The sequence below is a fragment of the Dryobates pubescens genome, chromosome 1 (genome assembly GCF_014839835.1).
Source record: "Dryobates pubescens isolate bDryPub1 chromosome 1, bDryPub1.pri, whole genome shotgun sequence".
Classification (NCBI taxonomy): domain Eukaryota; kingdom Metazoa; phylum Chordata; class Aves; order Piciformes; family Picidae; genus Dryobates; species Dryobates pubescens.
Genome location: NC_071612.1, coordinates 13,868,814 through 13,890,017, shown reverse-complemented (window position 1 = coordinate 13,890,017; position 21,204 = coordinate 13,868,814). Strand labels below are relative to the sequence as shown.

The following is a 21,204-nucleotide window of genomic DNA, read 5'->3' as shown; positions in this document are numbered from 1 at the left end:
TAGGAAAAAGAAGACCCCACATCTGGTATTCCAAACTACTGGAAAATACCAATACAAATCATGAGTTCTGCTTTTAAATGCTGTATTTGGAACCTTCCGTCCAGGTGACAGCCTGCCACTGCAGGATTATTTGATGTTTTCCTGTTAAACAATATGACATTAAAAAAATTATTGTTCAAGGCACTGTAATTTCCACCTACAGATTAGCACTGCACTTAGGAGAAACCCTAACAAAACCCCTTTCTGTCTTTCCACCGTGACATTTGCCAGAGTGAAAGGAGACTGCCACCCAGTGGGCTGCAACCAAGCACGCGAGCTGCAAGCCATCACATTCAACCCAGAATTGTTGAAAACTTTATTTTTAAGAAAGTGTGGTCATTTTGTTAGAATTTTCCCCATTAACATAATAATGTTTCAAATCCATAACTTCACTTGTCAGCCTGTCCTGCATGTGAAAAAAAAAAAATCAACCTTCACATGAAGGCACTGTACATGAAGGCTTTTCAGGATTATAAGGAAAAAAAAAACCATGAATCTACCAAATCAAGCTCTCACCAGAGAAATAGTTACCTAGTGCAATCACTCAGTTCAGAGATGTGTTATGTTCTAAATGCAGTCTGTGCCATCCTTGGGGAGGTTCAAACTGAATTCACCTGCAATCACCTGGCAACGCTGCGTAGCACAGAGTTTAACACCTCTGGAGTTCATTTGTATTTGTAAAAACCTTCTCCAGTCTTCTTGCCCAGCTTCTTTTCTTGTACCAGTTTGTTCAGGAGTGGGCTGGGTGCAAAAAGGGGATTGTTGGGCTCTAATGCATGCCATCCTAGTAGAGGAAAAGAAATGGCTAAATTAGAAACAGTTCTGTATAAGCAGAAAAGGCAATAGAGATGCACATCTCCTTAGAAAAACATGAAGAGCTCAGAAAAACTGAAGGTGGTTTGCAACTTATTCTGGACTGAGACCTTACAATACAGCTTCAAAAAAAAAGCACAGATCAGCACTGGCAATTATGAGCACATCTAGCAGCTAGTATTCAGGCATAGTCTAGTCCGAACCCCTTATAATGTCCACAGCTGAGGACTTGTAATACTTAAAAAAAAGTATTGAAAAATTAAGGAAAACATAAAAAACCCAACATATTTAAGTACAAGGAAACAGAACAGAGGCTACACTGCACAGAAATTCAAGTGGAAAGAAATTCCAAGCTGAATTTCCACCCGTGCAAGACATGGTCACTTAGAACAATGTAACATTGCTCCACAGTACTGGCTAAAAGGAAAAGAGGTTTCACTGTGCTTTTCATCAGAATTTCTTACCTTCCAAGCACATGTTTCTCATCCCATTGACTTACTCTTTTTTTGTAGTTAAAGTTCCATCAATACTATTATTTTCCACTGGAACTTGATGAAGTCAGCAAAACCACCATTTTTTCCTGTCCTCATGTATGCAGGGAACAGGCATACAGTACAAGTACTGTACTCATACAGCTTTCTGAGCTGAATTCTCATTCCCTTCTCCTCAGCAGTTAAAAGGCTATGCCATAAGCCTTCAGTTTAAAACTAATTAAGGAGTTAGATTTTCATTAGAACATTCATCTACAATTTTGCTAAAAAGGGGAAAACCAGAAGAAAATAAGCATGCAGTACCATCTATAATGTATTTACTGGTATCCAACCCAACATAGTCCAGCAGTTCAAATGGACCCATGGGATAGCCAGCCCCAAGCTTCATAGCAACATCAATATCTTCCTTTGATGCATCTCCTGGAGAAAAGATTGACAGTTTGATGAACAGAGAAGACTCTGCATATACTTGGCACCACTAATAAATAATTAACAGAGTGTTATTTCACCCTGGTGCAGCTCTTCACAGAAATCTCTGCACGTTTCAGAACCACAAAAACTGGAGTCAGCATACACATGCTGGAGTACAAAGCTAAATCTCTCTCTCAAAAAAAAAGAAATTTAAAAGAAGCCCTGCAGGCCTGTTTTCCATTTTTCCAGCTTCCTCTGGCATTTCCATATAGATCACTACACTACTGATGGAGCCATAGCTATGGTACTCAACCTGTCGGAAAGACTAGAGAAAGAAACGGTCACTAAGAACTGAGAGCTTCTTTTAGAGCCAGCTGAATAGTGGAAGGCAGGCAAGATCTCAATTCCAGCTTCAGAAGATCAGCAGCAGCTTCTGAATGGTGCAAAGGACACAGCTTCCCTTAATCCACAACAGCAAGTAACACCCAGCTGAGGGACAAGGCAGGGATGGGATGGGGAGGAGAGCGGAAGCAGCTGAGTAGCATAATGAATGAAAGCAACTTTTACCAGAGGTTACTCGTCAGCATCAGATAGCAGACAGGAATGACCTGAAGAGACTGTGCAGGTGCAGTTAAATTTGTGAATTCCAAAAGGGTAAAAAAAATAATTACAAATTATCAGAAGTTTGTTACTTCTACTTCAGTCTGTGCCTGTAAGAATATAAACCCTGTGTTGTCACACTGTCACAGTTGACATTCACCTCATTCTGGGGTGAAGTATGCTCCCAGTGTGCTGGGAATGCATACTTAGTAGTTATCACGAAAGCAGAGGCACCTTTACTGCTTATTTCTAATACATATTTTGTTGAATACAGTGCACCTCTTTGCAGATCCTGTTAAAAGGATGATGTTAAATAAACCCCAGAGGTACCTGTTAAATAATGTCCATGCTTGATGCGTTCAGGTAGTCAGGGTGTCCCAAACCTTGGCAGACACAACCTGTGCAATTTATACACCTAAGATCAGAGAATCTTAGAAATGCATTTCCAAAATCTCTTGTAAAGGCAGCAACTTCAGTGGAACTTCTGTATGAAGTAATAATTTTTATGTATCTCCTTTATACTCTCTAAGCTGCCAATTTAATTTTTTTAAGCCACATTTTATTTCTGAGAAACTACAAAGATTAGCCTTACTTAGTTCTGACACAAATTCAGTTCCCCCAATTCAAACACAGGTGAATCCCTAACTCATTTGAAGCTGATGCAGATGCACACACTTTTTTTATCCACAGATCTGTCCCACTTTGTCAAACTTGGGACTTGGCTGCCTGACAGTACACAGTTTTGTTACAATATAATGAAAAATAGTAAAAGGGCAAACAAGGGTTGTATCCCCCAGCTCACAGTAGTCTCCTAATAAAATCAGACTTCCACAGAAACTTGACTGCCTGCTGTCTTTGGGGTTTCTGCTAAGAACAGAGCAGTACAGAGCACCGCACAGTGACATTTATAATATGTCCCCTGTTTAAATCACCGATAGCATGCTGAAGGGATTTTGCCTGTGCAGAGGCACACATTTAACCCAAGGAGATTTTGTACGTATAAAGACTCAAGGACTGACCCAATAAAATGGTATTTCAGTGCTTGGGGTTGCCAGGAGAGAGACCCAGTTTCATACTAATGTGGATGACAGTCTGGCTCCAGTGTCTACTCTGAGAATTAACGCAAAGGGTATGATAAAAATTTAACTTGGATCGATGGAAAACGCACATTAGAAGGCAGCCATCAGGCTTTTCAAAACATTAACCAGCTTTGTAAACAGACCTCATTAGAGTTAAAAATTCATCAGTGAACTTTTAAACAAGTTTGGAAACATCATACTGTTGAGCAAAATACAAACAGAATAAAGATCAAATCAAAACATTGTTTCGCTTCGGCAGAAACCGGCCAATTTTAACACACAATCTCAGTGACTTTTCTTCTACAGTTAATTAAAGTTCTATTGTCTCCTGAAATATGCATAATGATATGCATCACTTAACAAAGGCACCTTGCACACACACTGGAACACTCACACATTCTATTAAAACTGTGACTTTTTCTAGGGGAATAATGCCCCCTCACATCCACGCTTCTGCCTTTCAAGTCATTAAACTTGCTCTTTTCTCCCTTTGAGATGTAATTAGGTACATCTGTTGATGGATAAACAAGTAGTGTTGGTTTAGGCTTTCTTTTTTTTTTCCTTCCTGGAGATCAAACCATCCTTCTCATGTGCTATAAAAGAGATTTTTAATATTTAAAGCATATTTGGTGGAACCCTCATAATGGAGTGCTTTCATCTGTAAAATATCAGTGATTTCAAAAACAAAACGTTTCAAATGACATCCTTAGTAGCATGGAGCTATAAGCAATGCACTTGAAATAAAAGCAATTATAGCCTGTAATTTCTTCATCCACTATATTATAGGCTTGCCTCCTTTTTGAAGCCATTACCAATGCTCTGAAAAATTCAGTGGTTCTTTGGAGATTTGTCATTATTTCTACCTAGCCTCAGTATTAATATAATAGAGACCAGCAGTGAGATGGGATTTCCTCAAGCACCTGTGTTTAAAAAAAGGACATAGAAGATGAACAGGGTGTTTTATGGGGCAATGGTTGAGCCCATATCACGTGTATGTTTAGCACTGCAGCGTGACATTCAGTATATGTTACCTACTTTAGGTGAAAACTGGAGTTGTTTGTTCACAAGCCAAATATTAAGTAAACTCTGGAGAACTTTGCTATGGGTCCCATTAGGGAGATTTTCAACTACTTTCATTAACAACTCAGGATGGAAGAGAAGTTCCTGGTTAGCTGGCAGAGAGTATTTTTACAAGGGCACTACACACACCTTGCCATCTCCAAACCACAAGCTTTTCCCCCCACCAGAATTTCCCACTGAAGTAACTAGTACCTTCTGACTCTGCATACACTGACATTTCAAACTGAAGACGAGGTGTTCCCAGCTACACATGCTGGCTCTATTTGATGTTCATTGTTGACTTCCAGCCGTTAAGGTCTGAAAGTTTTGAGGGAATCCCAAGGCTTTTCTGAAGGAATATAATATTTAGCAGTTATTTGCCAAGATTCCCTGAATTCAATATCCCAACAAGTACCTCTCTCAAAAAGTCGAACAGCTTCCATCATGTAAGGCACCAAGAGACGGTTTACAATAAACCCTGGAGTATCCTATGAGAAAGTGAAAAAGGGATTTTAAGTAAACATTCTTTACCAGTGCTACACTCAAGGCCTATATGATAGTTTAAATAAGTAGATGTAGGATACTTATTGAGTCATCAACTGCTGGTGCTCTCCAAACCATATTTTTCATGATTGATCTGCTCAGTATTAAAACACAACAGAGGAAATTCGCAAACAAGGAATGGCACAGAAACACTCACCGTGACTGAGAACAATAAAACTGCCACAAGCTCAACTCCTTAATCTTAAAACAATTTAATGAGGCCAGTTGGCAAATGCCTTTTCTTTGCTAAAATTCTGCTGATAAAGTTTCCTGAATGATACCAGAAGAGCAGTTCCAACATTTTTTTTTAGTGTGCTCACAAAAAAACCCAACCCAAAACAAAACAAAACACCAACAACTCCTGGCTAAACAGTCTGCTTCAACAACAAACACCAACACTATCAATGGGAAGATAAGATACTTGCTGCCAGAAGAAGATAAACTGATACAGGACTTCTTTGATTAAAGAATCAATATAAATACAGAGAAAGAGCTTTGCAAATATAGTATTATTTCATCCACTACTACTGTTTCAGGTGTTTATTGTTCATCCTATCTCAATATTTAATCCAGAGAAATCCAAGCAACTTTTCTTCTACAAACAGGAATAAAAAGAAAAATTTAAAAGGACAAAAACCCCAAAGAAGTTCAGTTCAGCCATTCAGACTGCACTGTCCTCTGTCCAAGCTGATTTATAACTGGAATTCATTATATATTCTGCAGATCACATACTGCATAGCTGTGACACAAACTGGGGCGGGGGGGAGTCAGCTAAGGCCACAATGCTATTTAGGAGTACAGCCAGAATTAGTCCAGAATCCAGACACTGAATGACTGGCAACTACCAGATTGCAGGGCCTTCTTTTTATGAACAGATGTCTCCTGGGGGCTATGAAAATCAAGGCAAACAGCTTGCATAAAGCTACCCAGACCACAAGTTAATGGATTTGGGCTTAGGAAGTAGGGTGTTCTTCTGTCAGAGAGCTGCAATGCAATAGAAGATTAATATGGGTCTAATTACTTCAGTGTTAAGACAAACTTGCAGTGAGCACACACCATGGAGGATTCATCCAGCTGCCTCACAGTAAAAGAGGTAACAGTCTTGTCTCAAGCGGGCCTAAAGGTGAGCTCCTACTTAACCTCTCCAGTCCAGGCTTCTGCAGGACTGGAAAAGAAAAGAAAATGTAAACCCCAATACTTGTGAGTTTTGCTGCTCTAGAAGAGGTGTTTCAAGCACTCTACTTTGAGGTATCTGTGGGTGTTTTCTTTATCAAAATGCTTTTAATAGGGAAGAAAAACTGAACAAAAAGTAGCCTGGAAGTTCTTGAAGTGATCTTGTATCTACTAAAACTTACTACCTTAAAATTAGCAGTTTTTAAGCATAGACCCTTTGAACACTATACAATAAATATGCACTCACCTTGCAACTGACAGGACTTTTCCCTACTGCTTTGCTGAAATCCACAAGTGATTCAAAAGTCTTTTGGCTGGTCATTGGAGTCTTGATGACCTGGGCAGCAGGAATGTAAAGAGATTGCAAGCACATTTATGAGCATACTCTTATTTCCCAGTACAGTAATGATTAAACTGTAATCCAAAGCACTGCTCCAGAAATTCACACATTTATTTTACAAAAAAAAAACAAAACAAAAAAATATTTCAGTGGATTTACAGGTAACAGACACATAAATCTATTTTAAAGATAGATGCAACATTTTGCACATTTCAAAACTAGGTGTTTAAAGAGTTTCCCACTCTGTCAGTATGGACGGTCAAATGGATCATCCTTTGCAACCACATTGACCCATTATAGTGTAACAAAACAAACTTTAAATGCCACAAAGTCTCTGCTGCCTTGGGAAACAGCAACTTCATCTCTGGAGAGCCACACCAACAGATATAGTGCCTGATACAAAGCATTGTGACCAACGCAAACATAAGATTTAATTCTAAAGGAAATGGAAAAATCTATCTTTCAAATCTATGACAGCCTCTCAGCTTTGAGTAGTACATTTCCATGTTTATTTTCTTCACAACTGACTCTTTCATCACATGTAGTTATTTTCAATACTTAACTGAGATGCATAAAGTCACTTATTAAGAGACCTACCCTCAACCCCACCCCACAAAGAAAAAAAGGAAGAAAACAGACCTGACAACTTTGAACTGCTTGTGATATTTGTGTTGAAACTGACCTGTGTGCTTTAACTGAAAACTCCTATACATCAGCAGTTAGGGCTGACCTTGTTCATACCTTAAGTCACAGAGAGATTTCCTCTGACTGACGCAAGGCCAACAAAAAACTGCTGCTAGGACTGAGGAAAAGTCTTGTTTCTCAGCAGTAAAGAGTGTTCTTTCACTTTGATATCAGATAAAAATATCTGAGATACTTACATAAGACTGTAACAGTTTCAAGAATGAGCTTTTACTATATACTTCAGAATTTTCAATCATTAGCACTAGCCTTTTGAATTATTAGAGAAAGAAATCCCCTGGAAGCTAAGTGCTTCTGAGCAAGAGATCAATAATGAAAAGAGCAAGTAAAGACTCAAAGGCACTGCAGATTTGTGATCCATGAAGGACAGGTTCCATGACAGATGGCTGGCAATTCCAGTAATATCTTTCATAGCTTTTATGCACTTCTCTCGACTTTTCCCTCAGTATCTCAAACTGAAACTTCTGTTTTGCACAGAAAATGTTGTTTGACAGCGTTTGTCAAAACCAAGCTTGGTTTACAGCAGATCTGAAACAGAAGCAAAGCTTTTAAAAGTGCATTTCAGAAGCACATTTTAAAAGTGCATGCTGTGTTTCAAAACCCTTCATCAACTGGAGTGACTCTGGGGTAGAACATTTGTTAGGTGTGGTTGAAAAAAAAACCTACAAATTGATTGACTACAGCATCCAGACAGGGATTGCTCTGATTTAGTGGGGGGAGGGTGGGGTGAGTTTGTGGGGGTTTTTGGTAGTTTTTTTTTCCACAAGCAATAGGTATCTTCTGTACTTTTCAAATCTTACTTTAGATTTCTAAAGACTATGATTTAATTTGGACTTGAGACAAGACACAGAACATTTCACCCACAGAAAGAACTTCCTAACAGCAAGTAGTTCTCAGAACAGAACTCAATAAAGTGTACGTTAACCTAAAGAATTATGCTAAACACTTCTGCTATCTCTGACAATACCTAGAGAATTCCTCTCTCTCCTTCTTACAACATTTTTCTCAGAGTATTTAGCCAGAATATACAGGATGCAATATAAAGCTAACAACAACAAAAAAATACCCAAACACACACGTGTACAGTTGGTGAGAACCTGCAAGTATTGCAGCCCTCATCAGACACTCATATTCTGAACAAAATTTCATTTCAGTTAAAAGATTTAAATGTTTCAAAAAGGAGAGGAAGAGAATATTAGGTTTAAGACAAAGAGCAATACATATTTTAATGGGAAACAAGCAAAACCAATTCTAATGAAGTAGATGTCAGGTGTTCAAAAGGCAATACTAGAAATATTCACTCCTGAGAAAGAGGGAAAATATTTATAGCATTTAAAGGCATGAAGTATGTGAAAATTTGGGGTAGAGCTGCCAAAAAATTTATAAAGTTCTGGCTGATCAGGGTCAGACATAACATGGGAAGGTAAGAAAAAGGAGAAGAGAGACTTGGGGTTTTGGTTTTGTTTTTTTTCCTGAAGCATGATCTTTACTTTGGAGGCTCAGACAAACTGTTGTATCAGCTTATTTCTTACCCTGCTCTGCACTGCAGCATTACTAGGAGTTGCATGATGCAGACAAATGCAGTATGTTTAGCAAAGATAGCTGAAGAGTTATGTAAAACCTTTGTACACTTCCTTGAAGTCTGGGAAATACTGTAATGCTTCCAGACAAATCATCTGGAATACTGAAATGAACATGACTGACTTCATTTCAGAAGTGACAAGGCAGTAAGATTTCATCTCACAGTCATTTTCCGTGGGCCAATCTCTTTTAGGTGGTGCACTCTAATAAGACAAGGAATAACAGATACAAGCTTGGACATAGAAGATTTCACCTCAACATGAAGAGAAACTTTGTGACAGAGCACTGGAGCAGGCTGCCCAAACAGGTTGTGGATTCTCCTTCTCTACAGACTTTCAAAGCTCACCTGGAAGCAGACTACCCTAGATAATCCTGCTTTGGCAGGGGGGTTGGACTCAATGATCTCTTGAGGTCCCTTCCAACCTCTCATGTACTGTGATACTGTGAAATTCCTCTGATAGTCACTGGATGATTTTGTTTAAGCCATCAGCAATTCTTATTACTCACAGAATCACAGAATTGTCAGGGCTGGAAAGGACCTCAAGGATCATCTAGTTCCAATCCCCCTGCCATGGGCAGGGACACCTTCCACCAGATCAGGCTGCCCAGAGCCACATCCAGCCAGGCCTTAAAAACATCCAGGGATAGGGCTTTCACCACCTCCCTGGGCAACCAGTTCCAGTGTCTCACCACCCTCATGGGGAAGAACTTCTTCCTAACATCTAATCTATATCTACCCTCCTGTAGCTTACATCCATGGCCCCTAGTCCTATCACTACGCAAGACCCTAAAAAGTCCCTCTCCAGCTTTCTTGTAGGCCCCCTTCACATATTGGAAGGCCAAAACAAGGTCTCCTCAGAGCCATCACTTCTCCAAACTGAACAACCCCAACTCTCTCAGCCTGTCCTCATACTAAGTGTACCTGAACACCTGAACTGGTCATTACACACAAACAGCACCTCTGGCTGGCAGTTCACTGGAGAACAGCCATGGCTTCAGGCTGACAGACTTACTGCAGTCTCTTCTACCTGCCCCTCAATAGAGACTGCACTAACCTCTTACCACTAGAGGTAGCTTACTCCTTCACTCCTGCAAGAGCTCTGTGTCATGAACTGAATCCTCATTGATCACAACTGCATTGCTGTGCTACAGCGATTACAATGTTGATGTGGTAAGACACTTACCTCCACAAGCTTCATCATAGGCACAGGATTGAAGAAATGGAGGCCACCAAATCGGTCCTGCCTGGTGGTTGAGTTGGCCATCTGTGTGATTTGCAAGGAGGAAGTGTTGCTGGCAAATATTGTCCGCCTGGAACACAGAAAGATAGGGACTGCATAAAAGACAGCCATTTTTCTGACAGTGGGAGATTGATGGATTTTCAGAAACATCCCTGCAGATTATTATGGTCCCTTTGCTGAGATATTAAGTACAGCAATGATGAAACGTAGAACCATAGAATTGTTTCAGTTGGAAAAGACTTCTAAGATCATTGAGTCCAACCATCAACCTAAGACCACCACAGCCATGAAACTTTCCCAAACCACCACTGGAAAGGCTGTGTGAGTTGCTGACTCCTAGGTATGTTGAATATTTATACCAGGTGATGGAAAAAAACTCTGTAAGAAAATTTTTGTTAAGTCCTCAACTCTCTTCAATTCTTTCAGCAATTCTGAAAGCCTAACGGCAATTATTTAATGGTTAACCCTTCAACCGCCTATGGAAAGCAAATCATTTGCCATATCAAAAATGCACTCTGGAGTCTTAAGAAGAATTTGGAATCTTACTTTTTTAATAATGATCAGTGGTTGATATGATGAGCAAAGAGATAACGGGGGGGAAAAGATAAAAACTGACATGCATGGGATACTGCAAGGATACACAAAATGACAAGAACTTTAAGACACATGAAGTCCTTTTCCAGACACAAACCAGACTTACTAATTGCATTTTATAATGATTTGAGGAGCTCTTGCTCTTTTTTTCCCCCTCCAGAAGTATCTGAGGTTCTCAGATATTGAAGAAAGACTTGGGAGTATTGATTGATGAGCAACTCGGCATGAGGCAGCAGTGTGCTCATAAAGCCCTAAAAGCAAATTGTATCCTCGGCTGCATCAAGACTAGTGTGGCCAGCAGGTCAAGAGAGGTGATTCTTCCCCTTTACACCTCAAATACTGTGTCCAGTTCTGGTATCCCTATCATAAGAAGGGCATAAAACTCCTGGAGTCCAGAGGAGGAGACCCACAAAGATGACACACAGGCTGGAGTACCTCTGCTAGGAGGATAGGCTGAGGGAGCTGGGACTGTTCAACCTAGATAAGACTCTAGTGGGGCCTTACAGCTGCTTTCCAATACCCTGAAGGGAATTGACAGGAAAGCTGGAAAGAGACTTTTCATAAGGGTGTCTAGCAGTAGAACAAGGGGGAATGGCTTGAAGCTGAGGGAGAGTAGGTTTAGGCTGGATCACAGGAAGCATCTCTTCGGCATGAGGGTGGTGAGACTCTGGAATAGGTTGCCCAGCAAGGCTGTGTATGCCTCTTTCCTGGAGGTGTTCAAGGCCAGGTTAGATGAGGCCTTGAGCAGCCTAGCCTAGCTGTGAGGTATCCCTGTCCGTAGCACAGAGGTTGGAGTAGATGATCTCTAAGGTCCCCTCCAACCTAAACCGTTCTATGACTCTTCAAACCACATAATCGTGAAGGTCTCTTCCAACCCAGTTTATTCTATACTTTCTACTCTATAAAATCATAAACTAATTTGGAGATGAAATTCTACCTTCCATTCTGGGCTGTATCCTACTGACATTTCAAAAAGTTACCCTGCTGGACTCATCCAATGTCAATCTATATTCTGTTTAGAGTTCACTAAGAGATAACTGAGCTTCACAACTGCGCTTTCACAGAAGTTATGTCCACGTTGTGGGGACATCTGATAGCGGCATCAAAAGAAAACATTTGGCAGCAACAACACCACCCACAGTGATTTTTTTTTCAGTTGTCCCAGGTTTTGAGAATTCAAGGAGAAGGAAATAAAAAAAATCCTGTTTATACTTCTTACAAACATTCTTTTGGTACAATTTTCCACCAGAAAGTGGGCTTTATATTGTTCTGAAGTTGAGCACTACAAAGCGTATTCAGAGTATTCTGCATTTCATTTTTGACTTTGCAAGGTCAATACATCTAAAAGACACCTTTCACTGGAAATCTGCCACTGCACACAAGGAATTTAAATACTCCCATAAAATCTAAGCACATTGATTTGTGAGCTGTAATCACTGCTAGGTTTATTTCTGGGTTTCTTTAAAGTAAAAGATTTTACCTCGGCCTCTGGTGTGCAGGTGAATACTGTAGCTTCACACAACATAAAACCTTGGAGGGAAAAAGCATCAAATTTGTATTGCATACAAAGTCACTTTATTTACACTTTTTGCTCTCAAAGTCACTCTATTTACACTTTCTGCTTTCATCAACACATTTATTTTAATTGAGTTTAAAACAGAATTTATATGTCTCTGACTTAGAATTACACCACCCCTGCCTCAGATGACAGCAGAGCTGGAAGGCTTTCAGAAGCAATAGGGAAGCCACCGCGATGCGTCTCCAGGCACCAGTGTGCTTTCACTTGGTGCCACCTAGTGGGTCAGAAGAAGACACTAAAACCATGGTCTGACAGAAAAGAAAAACACCACTTCAATAAAACTGATCCTTGCAGCACAGCTCCATTCACAAAAATCACAGAACTAACCAGGTTGGAAAAGACTTTTGAGATCATCAAGTGCAACCTATTCCACACTGAACACTAAACAACACTTCTGTTCCACCAGTTTTATAACACACTGATTCTAACACAGTGGCCCATTTCTACCTGGGCTTCCACATCCAAAGTTAAGTCCTAGACCAAGAGGTAAGAGGTGCTGACAGGCATTTCCACCACACAGAAATAAACTGAAAGCAAGTAGGCAACATCTCTTAATGTGAATACACAAAAATTCTTCTGTCATACTCATTGTGATCCTGTTTGGGAAAGTGCTGCTATGTTTGTACACCGACAAGCCACAAAGAAGGTGGGGATACTCTACAAAAAAATCAAACCAACCATCATGACCTTTCAAAATGGAAACATGAGACTGAAACAATTAAAGAGGAGGAAAATAGAACAGAGCAGCAATGCTTTATTGCCTGCTCTGAAGGTGATGATCATCTACCACAGTAACTACCATGAGGATGAACGTAACACTGAGAGCAAGAACCAAGAACACTAACTAGCCTTGCTCTCAGACATCCAAGAAAAGCACTCACTGTTTCACCTGGACAGTTATCCTGATGAAGAATACCCTGAGTTCCCAAAGCTCTCTGGGGTTCTCAAACTCTCCTAGCTCATTACACTTTCTCTGAAAATTCAAGGGAAATCCACTCCCCACCTGGACATAACACTTCTCTCGACAAAGAACAACTTTCCCACTCCTCCACCTACAGATTCATTTTCACAGGAATTGTAGATCTTTTAGGGAGAAAAAGGAAGAAGAATTAAGTTAATTTTGCTTTGTTTTTGAATGCAACCATTTGGGTTTGTGCTGTCTCCAGATTGATCTTCACTGGAGAGATCATCATAGTGCAAAACCAGGAGACAAACAAGTAGCTGTGGCAGCTGAGGTATGGGACACGGTACAAAAGAGGAAAAAAGCAAAGTTCCAGGAAGTTTCTATTCCAAAGGCAACATCTTGTCCAAGAAACAGTAACACACAGCCCCTTAAGTTTCCAACAGCTATCAGCTGGTGGTAGGGCCTGGGATTTGAATGAAGACAAGTCTTCCCTCTTCAGAAGCCTGGTAATTCATGATCTCTGCCTATAGCACAGACTTCACAGTGCCATCAATGCCCAGCACCTCATAGAAGCAAAGCTTCTTCCAAGACTCAAAGCTTTTTTTACACAAACCTTATTTTTATTACCATCAACCTCACTCCCACTAAGCTGATGCAACAGTAAGGCCATATAATAGTTCCAGAAATTTTGACATATTGAGCCTTAACAAATGCTGAAGGATACCCACATTAACAAGGAGTTTTCCATCCCACCACAGGGCTGCATGGGATGAATGAAGCCTACTGCTTCCTTCTAACGCACCGAAAAAACACTCACCAGATATTTCTGCCTTTCTCCACGCTACTGACCCAATCTGCAGTTCCACACTCCTCACATTATTACAAATTATCCTAACGGCTAATAGTTCAAACACCTGGCTACTAAGTTTCACTATTTTAGCAGCTTTTGTTTGTTTTCATCTAGACTTTTTACACTGCAACCCATATTCTTCACCATTCTCTTCCCCTCTTTTTATCCTACATGCATGATACCAGTATGTTCATCATCATTTCCAATTCTCTTGTCCAATGCTCTTTTCCCCAATCCTGCAAAACCATGCTTTCTGCCAGAGGAAGGAGTATATCTGAACAAGTCCCATGACTTTTTTAACGATCTTTAATGCAAAACTTGATGTTTCAAGGCAGCTGCACTTATAAACAGCTCAATCTTACAAAAGAGAGCCTCAGGGTTCCAAATATCCATATTATTAAATGAGGCTTCAAGTCCCTGTGCCTGCTTTTCCCTGATGACTAGGTCCAGTTTGCCACTTAGCACACTCTAATTTGCTCATTAGCTTTTCCTGATGTAGAAGGACAAAAACACAGGCAACCAAGGGTCTGTTTTCACAAAATAAGCACAATCTAATCACGATCAGGTACCCTGTTAATTGCCAAAGACAGCTACTTACTTTTGTCTGTCAGACTAAAGCTAAGGGCAGGTTACCCTGTGCTCAATGAGCTGCTGTTTGTCATCATTTGATGTTCTCAGAAGTGTATGAGACAGCTTGAAAATTTCCCCAGGCTAACATGTCCAGACTGTGCTTTTGCCAAGAAAAGTTGGACCAGATTATCCTTGAGATCCCTTCCAAGCATCTTTTCTCCCTTGACATTAAATGCAAGCTGTGACTTGCCTAGCACTTTAGTTAAGACAGTCTAGAACACCTCTTACCCAACACCCCCAGATTTCATTGCACTAGCTAAAACCTCGACCTGCAAACAGTCAAGGTCTTGTGATCCTGAATCATCTACCACAGGGATTAAGCCCCTAAGACTGAAAGCTCAGCTTACAGCATTTTGAGGGTTGGATAGAGTTCAACAGTGATCTTCAACAGTTATCAAATAAAGTTCAAAGACTCCATGGACTGAGTAGCTGAGGGAGTGCACACTAAGAAATTAATTGCATTTTTATCTGGTAGAGTAACCAGCAATGAGCTGTTTCCAAACTTTCACAAAACAAAGAACTTAAGTTCACTTCAGCTGCTGCTGAGCTGACTGTGACAGCTGAGATTTCTTAAAAATCATTTATGCCAGGTGCACTGACAACAACTTTATTTAAATATGGGAACATGTATATTAAGCACATCTCACATGTTCCATGACACAGTTATCCTACTCTAGAGCACTTAGATTTGAACTTGCTGAGTAGATGGGCTAACCACACCCAGGAGCACATCAAATGAAGCAATGCAACAAGTAAATAAACCTGGTCAATACACCTGGAATTGCTGGTAACATATGCACCTGGCACAACAACTGCTCTGTATCACCTCAGGGCCTGGAATCACTGGTTGATTTTTCAAAGCAGCTAAAGAAATGCACAACTAACAGTATAAGAATGAAAACAGAAGATAGAAAGGTCTCAGTTTCAAGATGTAACAGGAAAAATACACATACTCTGGAGCAAACTTATCCAGCCTCTTGAAGAGTTCATTTTTAACTTCCAGGTTCTCCACAATGGCCTCTATCACCAGATCTGTGCTGTGGACCACAGCTCCTGCATCTGTGCTTGTTGTGATGTTCTTTAAGGTCTTCTCAACGAACTCAGCACCAGCCTGAAACAATTCCAAGAAGTTGCAACATCTGTTTACAAAACTTCCAACTTCATTTTTACATGAAAATCCCCTTACGTGCACTGCAGGGATTCTCAGCCCTCAAAAATTCAGGCTGCCACATCTCCAGATCAGTAAGGAAGTTCCAAGTACATACAGATACAATGCTTTCACCGGCAAAATTTTCCTAGCCAATCAAATATGCTTTGAAGGGAGACCTCTGAATTCATTCTGCATAGAGAGACAAGCACAGCATCAAATAACCCGTAAGATATGATTTTAGATGCATCAGCTGCCCCACAGTCACTTGCTGTATGTTAAGTCTTACTTACTCAAATGCCAAATATTTTATACATCTAATTTATGTTCCTCCAGGGTCGTTAAACTTGCATAGCTTGCACTCTCATTTCCACTGCAGTAACCCTGTGCCCAAGTCTTCTGGGGTGCAGGGGGATGTAAAGACTCCTTACTAAGGTATTAAGACAATTTTGTTGCTATTTGCTTTGGGACAAAATTGGTACATTCCCAGGTAAGTGCTCAAAGATCAATTAAGTTAGGATAATTTGGCACCATCTCACATTTAGCATGTGTTTTAAAAAGTCACCAAGCTGTCTTAAACCTTTATCTCAAGGCTGAAGCAAAGAAAATAAGGTAAGACATCTTTCAAACCACCCTGAATCAAAAAGGGGAAGTCCAGGTTCTTCAGCACACTCCAAAATGTTGTCTTTTTAAGCTATTGCATTAATATGCTCTATAATGTCTAACTGTAAACTATATCAGAACATCAGCATGACAGGTTTTATTCTCCTAAGTCTTCCTAGAGGAATAAAGTAGATGTCAACCTCAGGCTTGTCTGCAAATTTCTTCTTTGTGACTCTCTTCAAACTCTCTTCAATCCCTTTTGTAGACTTCTTAAGGATTTCCTCTGACTGGTCTACTAACACCACAGTGTGACCACTGGCTGCTGCAACCTGAAAATTAAAAGGGAAAAAAGAGGATCCAACATCAGTATCATGAAACAAGCAACCATACTGATCTGTGTTGGGGCAGGTAAGACAACAGGCAAAGAACCAGGCACAAGACAGGTAAAAACCGCTGAACGAAGACTTGCACACTCTGCTAGAAAAATCATCAATACCTGCACAAAGTTGGGGCAGAGGGAAAGGAATAAAGGTTTCAAACAACCTAAGGGGAAAAAACAAACAAACAAAACACCACAACACATTTTTCCTGCATCTGCAGGCAGCTGAATTTGTGGCTATGCCTAGAGAACAGAACAGCTGTCTTGAAAAGAGCCAAGTGGCTTAGTGGTGACTGCTGGATCTTCTAAGGAAAAGGGCTGTGGAGACCAGAACTGAAATGCCGGCAGGGTGAGCAGGAGGCATAAGGGATGGCTAACCCTGTTTTCATGGAATAGTACCTATCACAACTCTCTTGTTAGGCCATAAGCGTGTATGTCCCTGCAACAACAGGAAGGTGACAGTGCAGCTGGGAGTGGCAGTGAAACGTTAGCCACTCATGGCCTGAACAGCCCATGTATTCTCCTTACTACTGATCCTCGGTACAAACCCGGGCTCCACTACAGACAGCACTGCTGGGTTGTCTCTTTGGTTGGTATTCAACTAATTTTCCAACACATGAAGTCACCTTCTCATATTGCCACAGCCTGTTAAAAAAAATAATCAGCTGTTCACTATCTATTCCTTCACTGTTGTTTCATTTGTGTTTCTCTTGTTATTTAGAAAAAGCCAATCTTCATTTTCAGAATTCTTGAATTAAGAGAGTTGTAACATCATTGTGGAAAACAGATGTTTAAAACCAGTCAGTGGGAGTGTACTTTAAATCACACAACTTAGGAGCTTCCCTCCTGCAAGCTTTTACTTTACATCAGACCTTGCACCTGGAGACTAAAGACTCTCCCCTGCCCACAGGACCTACTCCAACAAGTCTTGCTGAAATGAGAAATACAGAGATATGTTCTGAAGAAAAGCAAGTGCTACCCTAATCTGAGTTGTCTCACTAATCCAGCAAATAAAGAAAAGTCAGACTGCTGCTGGACAGCAGCAGTTCAGCTTTAACAAGTCTGCATTAATTATCTAGCTGCATTTTCACTACAGCCATGTCATAAAAACAAATGATTGGTAAATAATGTTCAAACGAAGCGTGGACTTGGGCTCCACACACTTCATCCACTGCTGATCATTTGCAATGGTAAAGCAAGATCCTGCACTCTTCAGAAGATAAAAATCAATACCAAGCACATTTGTAAGAGATGCTTCACTGGCTATCCATTTACAATTACAATTCATATCCAACTACAATCACTGACCAGCTGGAAAACAAACCCTAGAAAAAGTAGTATCTCCTTTCCCCACCTCATTCTTAGCATATTTACATCAATGAGAAAGAATAACAATAGCAAAAGGTCCTACTATCTCCTTGCAAGTCAAACACATGATCAGAGTTTACTATCCAATGGTCTTAATAGTAAGAAACAAGACTGCTGAGGAGTCAGTTAATGCCTTTCTCACAGAGAAGTGCTTTTCATGTGGCAGAATCAGAAGTCACAGACTCCTGGTTTTCATTCACACATTTCAGCTGAGGTTAGCTTCTCCTGACAGCATGAGGGAAAGCAAGGAAAGAGGAGATATAACTCCTGTTTTAAAAGGGAAGAAAGGCTTTATTAACAGGGTACAGAGGAGACTCCACTCTGTGTTATAATAATTTGTTTTCATTTTGGATTGACAACTTGGAGACAGATAGTCAGCAAAACAACCGTTGGTCCCTAACAGTGGTGGAAAACTGCAGCCCCTGTTACTGCCAAATACCAGATACACTTTTCTTGACCAGCAACTCTCTGAAAATGTGCAGTCTAACACGATATGCAGATTGGTTCACTGTCCCTGCAGAATTAGAACCTTTGCATCCTCCTCCAACATAAGCTTTCTTCAAAGCTGTTTCTTGATGCTTCCTTCAGCAGAAACCCCAAGCTCCAGTATCAAGGTACAGAGAAGTGTTTTTAACAGACTAGTTATTAAACAACAAGTTAATTTCTTACAAAAAAAAAAAAAATTAAGACAGGAATGTGAGAAATCTTCAGTCCTGAGAATCACAGAATATTAGGGGCTGGAAAGGACCTCAAAAGATCATCCCTGCCAGAGCAGGATCACCTAGAGCAGGTCACACAGGAACACATGCAGGTGGGTTTTGAATATCTCCAGAGAGGGAGAGTCCATACTCCCCCGGGCAGCCTGTTCCAGTGTTCTGTCACTCACACAGTGGAAAAAAATTTCCTCATGCTTCCATGGAACTCCCTGTGACTCAACTTTCACCCACTGCCCCTTGTCCCGTCATCAGGCATCACCGAGCAGAGCCTGGCTCCATCCTCTTGGCACTCACCCCTTACATATTTATAAATATTAATGAGGTCACCCCTTAGTCTCCTCTTCTCCAAGCTAAAATCCCCCAGCTCCCTCCGTGTCTCCTCATAAGAAAGAGATTCCACTCCCTTAATCATTTTTGTGGCTCTGCGATGGACTCTCAAGCAGTTCCCTGTCCCTGAACTGAGGGGCCCAGAACTGGACACAATATTCCAGACGCAGCCTCACCAGGGCAGAGTGGAGGGGGAGGAGATCCTCTCTTGACCTAACCACACCCTTTCTAATACACCCCAGAATGGCACTGGCCTTCCTGGCCACAAGACCACACTGCTGGAAGGAAATCCATTAATTAGAATGGAGAACTGCTATTTATGAAATCCAACCTCACCGTCAGTTTCTACCTGGGGATGCCTGAATACTCCAGTTTGTGAAGTCTGTGAACTACCCTGGTATCTTGGGCAACAGGCTCTGTGGATTAAGTAAATACATAAATCACTGACAGGGCCTGTTCAGTCGTCTGTCCCAAAGCCATCAAGTTAAAGGTGAACTTGAAGGCCAAATACCTGACATTAAACAATAGGAAAAGAAGCCCTATTTAAATATTAACCATTTCACAATTCTGCAAATGACTGACAGCTAGAAGTTCATTTCAGCTGCTGCATTCTACTTGAATAACCCACAAAACATGACTTGATCTGCTTCCTGGGCAAGGTAGAAGCTTCTTTCTTGGATCAACATTTACAAAATACTACTACACACTATGTGCTTTATAGATACTGCACATAATGGCTTCAGAACCAACGTAAACAATTCCAAACGTCAAACTTGGTTCTTCCCTACCCATCTGACTGGAGGATGGGTGGATTAGGCCGGCAACAAAGCTTTGAAAGTTGAGCAAGCAGCCAGCAGCGCTGCAGCAACACTTTCGACTCCTCCGCGGCAATCAAAACAGAATTGGCAGAAGTTTGCCAACACAGAGTCTTCACCCGCGGGGTGTGATGAGTCCACGCTGCCCACGCCAGCTCAGCTACGTCCTCGACAGGCCCAGGACATGCTGCTGGCCTGTAGCCCAGGGCTGTCCATGCAAAGGCAACCGCTGCTCCCAACACACACACTCACCCACACACACACACTCAGGCTCCGACCCGCACTGCGTGACATAATTTGAACACAAACTGTAAGACACATGGAGAAGTTCTGGTTTGGGTTCTTTTTTAATATTGCTCTTGCCTTGCAGATTACGATGGAGTTAATCGAGTGCTGACTCAACTCGCTCATGCTGGCCGGGCCAGCACAGGGCACCTGAGGGGAAGGAGAGCGAAGCAAGACTGCTTCGTCCTCTCCTGCTCGCTCGGGGCGGACTGGAGCAAGCATTGGAGCCGGGCTCAACTTGAAATAAAAAACTGAAGTGGAACGCAAGAAGCGAACGGGACGCCAAGAGCAGCAGGGCAGGGTGGCTGGAGCCGCGGTCTTCGCTGCTGGCTCTGCCCGGGAAGGGGCCCCAATTGGCAGCGCAGCCTCCGGAGGAGTCGAACACCAGAGCGGAACCCGGCTAACCCCACCGGCCCGTGGAGCTGCGAGCCCCAGCCCCTAACGAGCCGTGAGGGACCCTTACGCTGCACGCCCGTTCCACGGCCGCCATGCTGCCACCTCCCCTCACCCCAGCTCGGCGGCCAGACCGAGCCACACTCACCTGAGCGATGCCAGCGCCCATGAGGCCACCACCGATGATCGTCACATGCTTGATGATCAGCTTCTTGGCGGCCGCTGTGGCTGCGGCGGAGGAAGCGGCGCGCACGAAGTGGCGGGTGGCGAAGGCCATGGCGAAAGCGAGTGGCGGACGCGGCGAGCAAGAGGCAGCGGGACCGGGCGGGGCGAGAGGCACGCTCCGCCCCGGGGAGCAGCGCGGGGCGGTGGTGGGCCCCGCCGCTTGCGCTCGCTGCCGTGAAAGGCGATGTAAGTCCTTCACCTTCGCTACTTTTGACTCCTTAAGAGAAGTCAGGTAGCAACAGCAAGGTCAGCACAAGGGTTAACCCCACCGTTGTAGGCTGGCGTTGCGCCCGCGGCGGGCATGAGGCTGAGGCTGC

At 41.9% G+C, this 21,204-nt stretch overlaps 1 protein-coding gene across 1 annotated transcript; it reads right to left on the bottom strand.

Moving 5' to 3' along the window:
- Window positions 1–526: 526 nt before the first annotated feature.
- On the bottom strand, window positions 527–20,975 carry HADH (hydroxyacyl-CoA dehydrogenase). The gene is made up of 8 exons (XM_009902232.2): window positions 20,811–20,975; window positions 16,580–16,708; window positions 15,583–15,740; window positions 10,016–10,142; window positions 6,456–6,545; window positions 4,908–4,980; window positions 1,647–1,763; window positions 527–823 (listed from the first exon to the last, which is right to left on the bottom strand). The coding sequence occupies exons 1-8, from the start codon at window positions 20,937–20,939 to the stop codon at window positions 705–707; spliced, it is 942 nt and encodes a 313-aa protein (XP_009900534.1). The 5' UTR covers window positions 20,940–20,975; the 3' UTR covers window positions 527–704.
- Window positions 20,976–21,204: the final 229 nt, after the last annotated feature.

What these genes read in the sequence shown, in the direction of transcription:
- HADH (XM_009902232.2), bottom strand. Translation starts at nt 20,939, where the DNA reads ATGGCCTTCGCCACCCGCCACTTCGTGCGCGCCGCTTCCTCCGCCGCA. An exon ending in CTGGATAAGTTTGCTCCAGA is followed by an intron (nt 10,143 to 15,582) that starts GTATGTGTATTT and finishes TCTGTGTTCCAG; the next exon opens with GCGGACAATATTTGCCAGCA. An exon ending in AAAGTCCTGTCAGTTGCAAG is followed by an intron (nt 4,981 to 6,455) that starts GTGAGTGCATAT and finishes ACTTTCTCATAG; the next exon opens with GATACTCCAGGGTTTATTGT.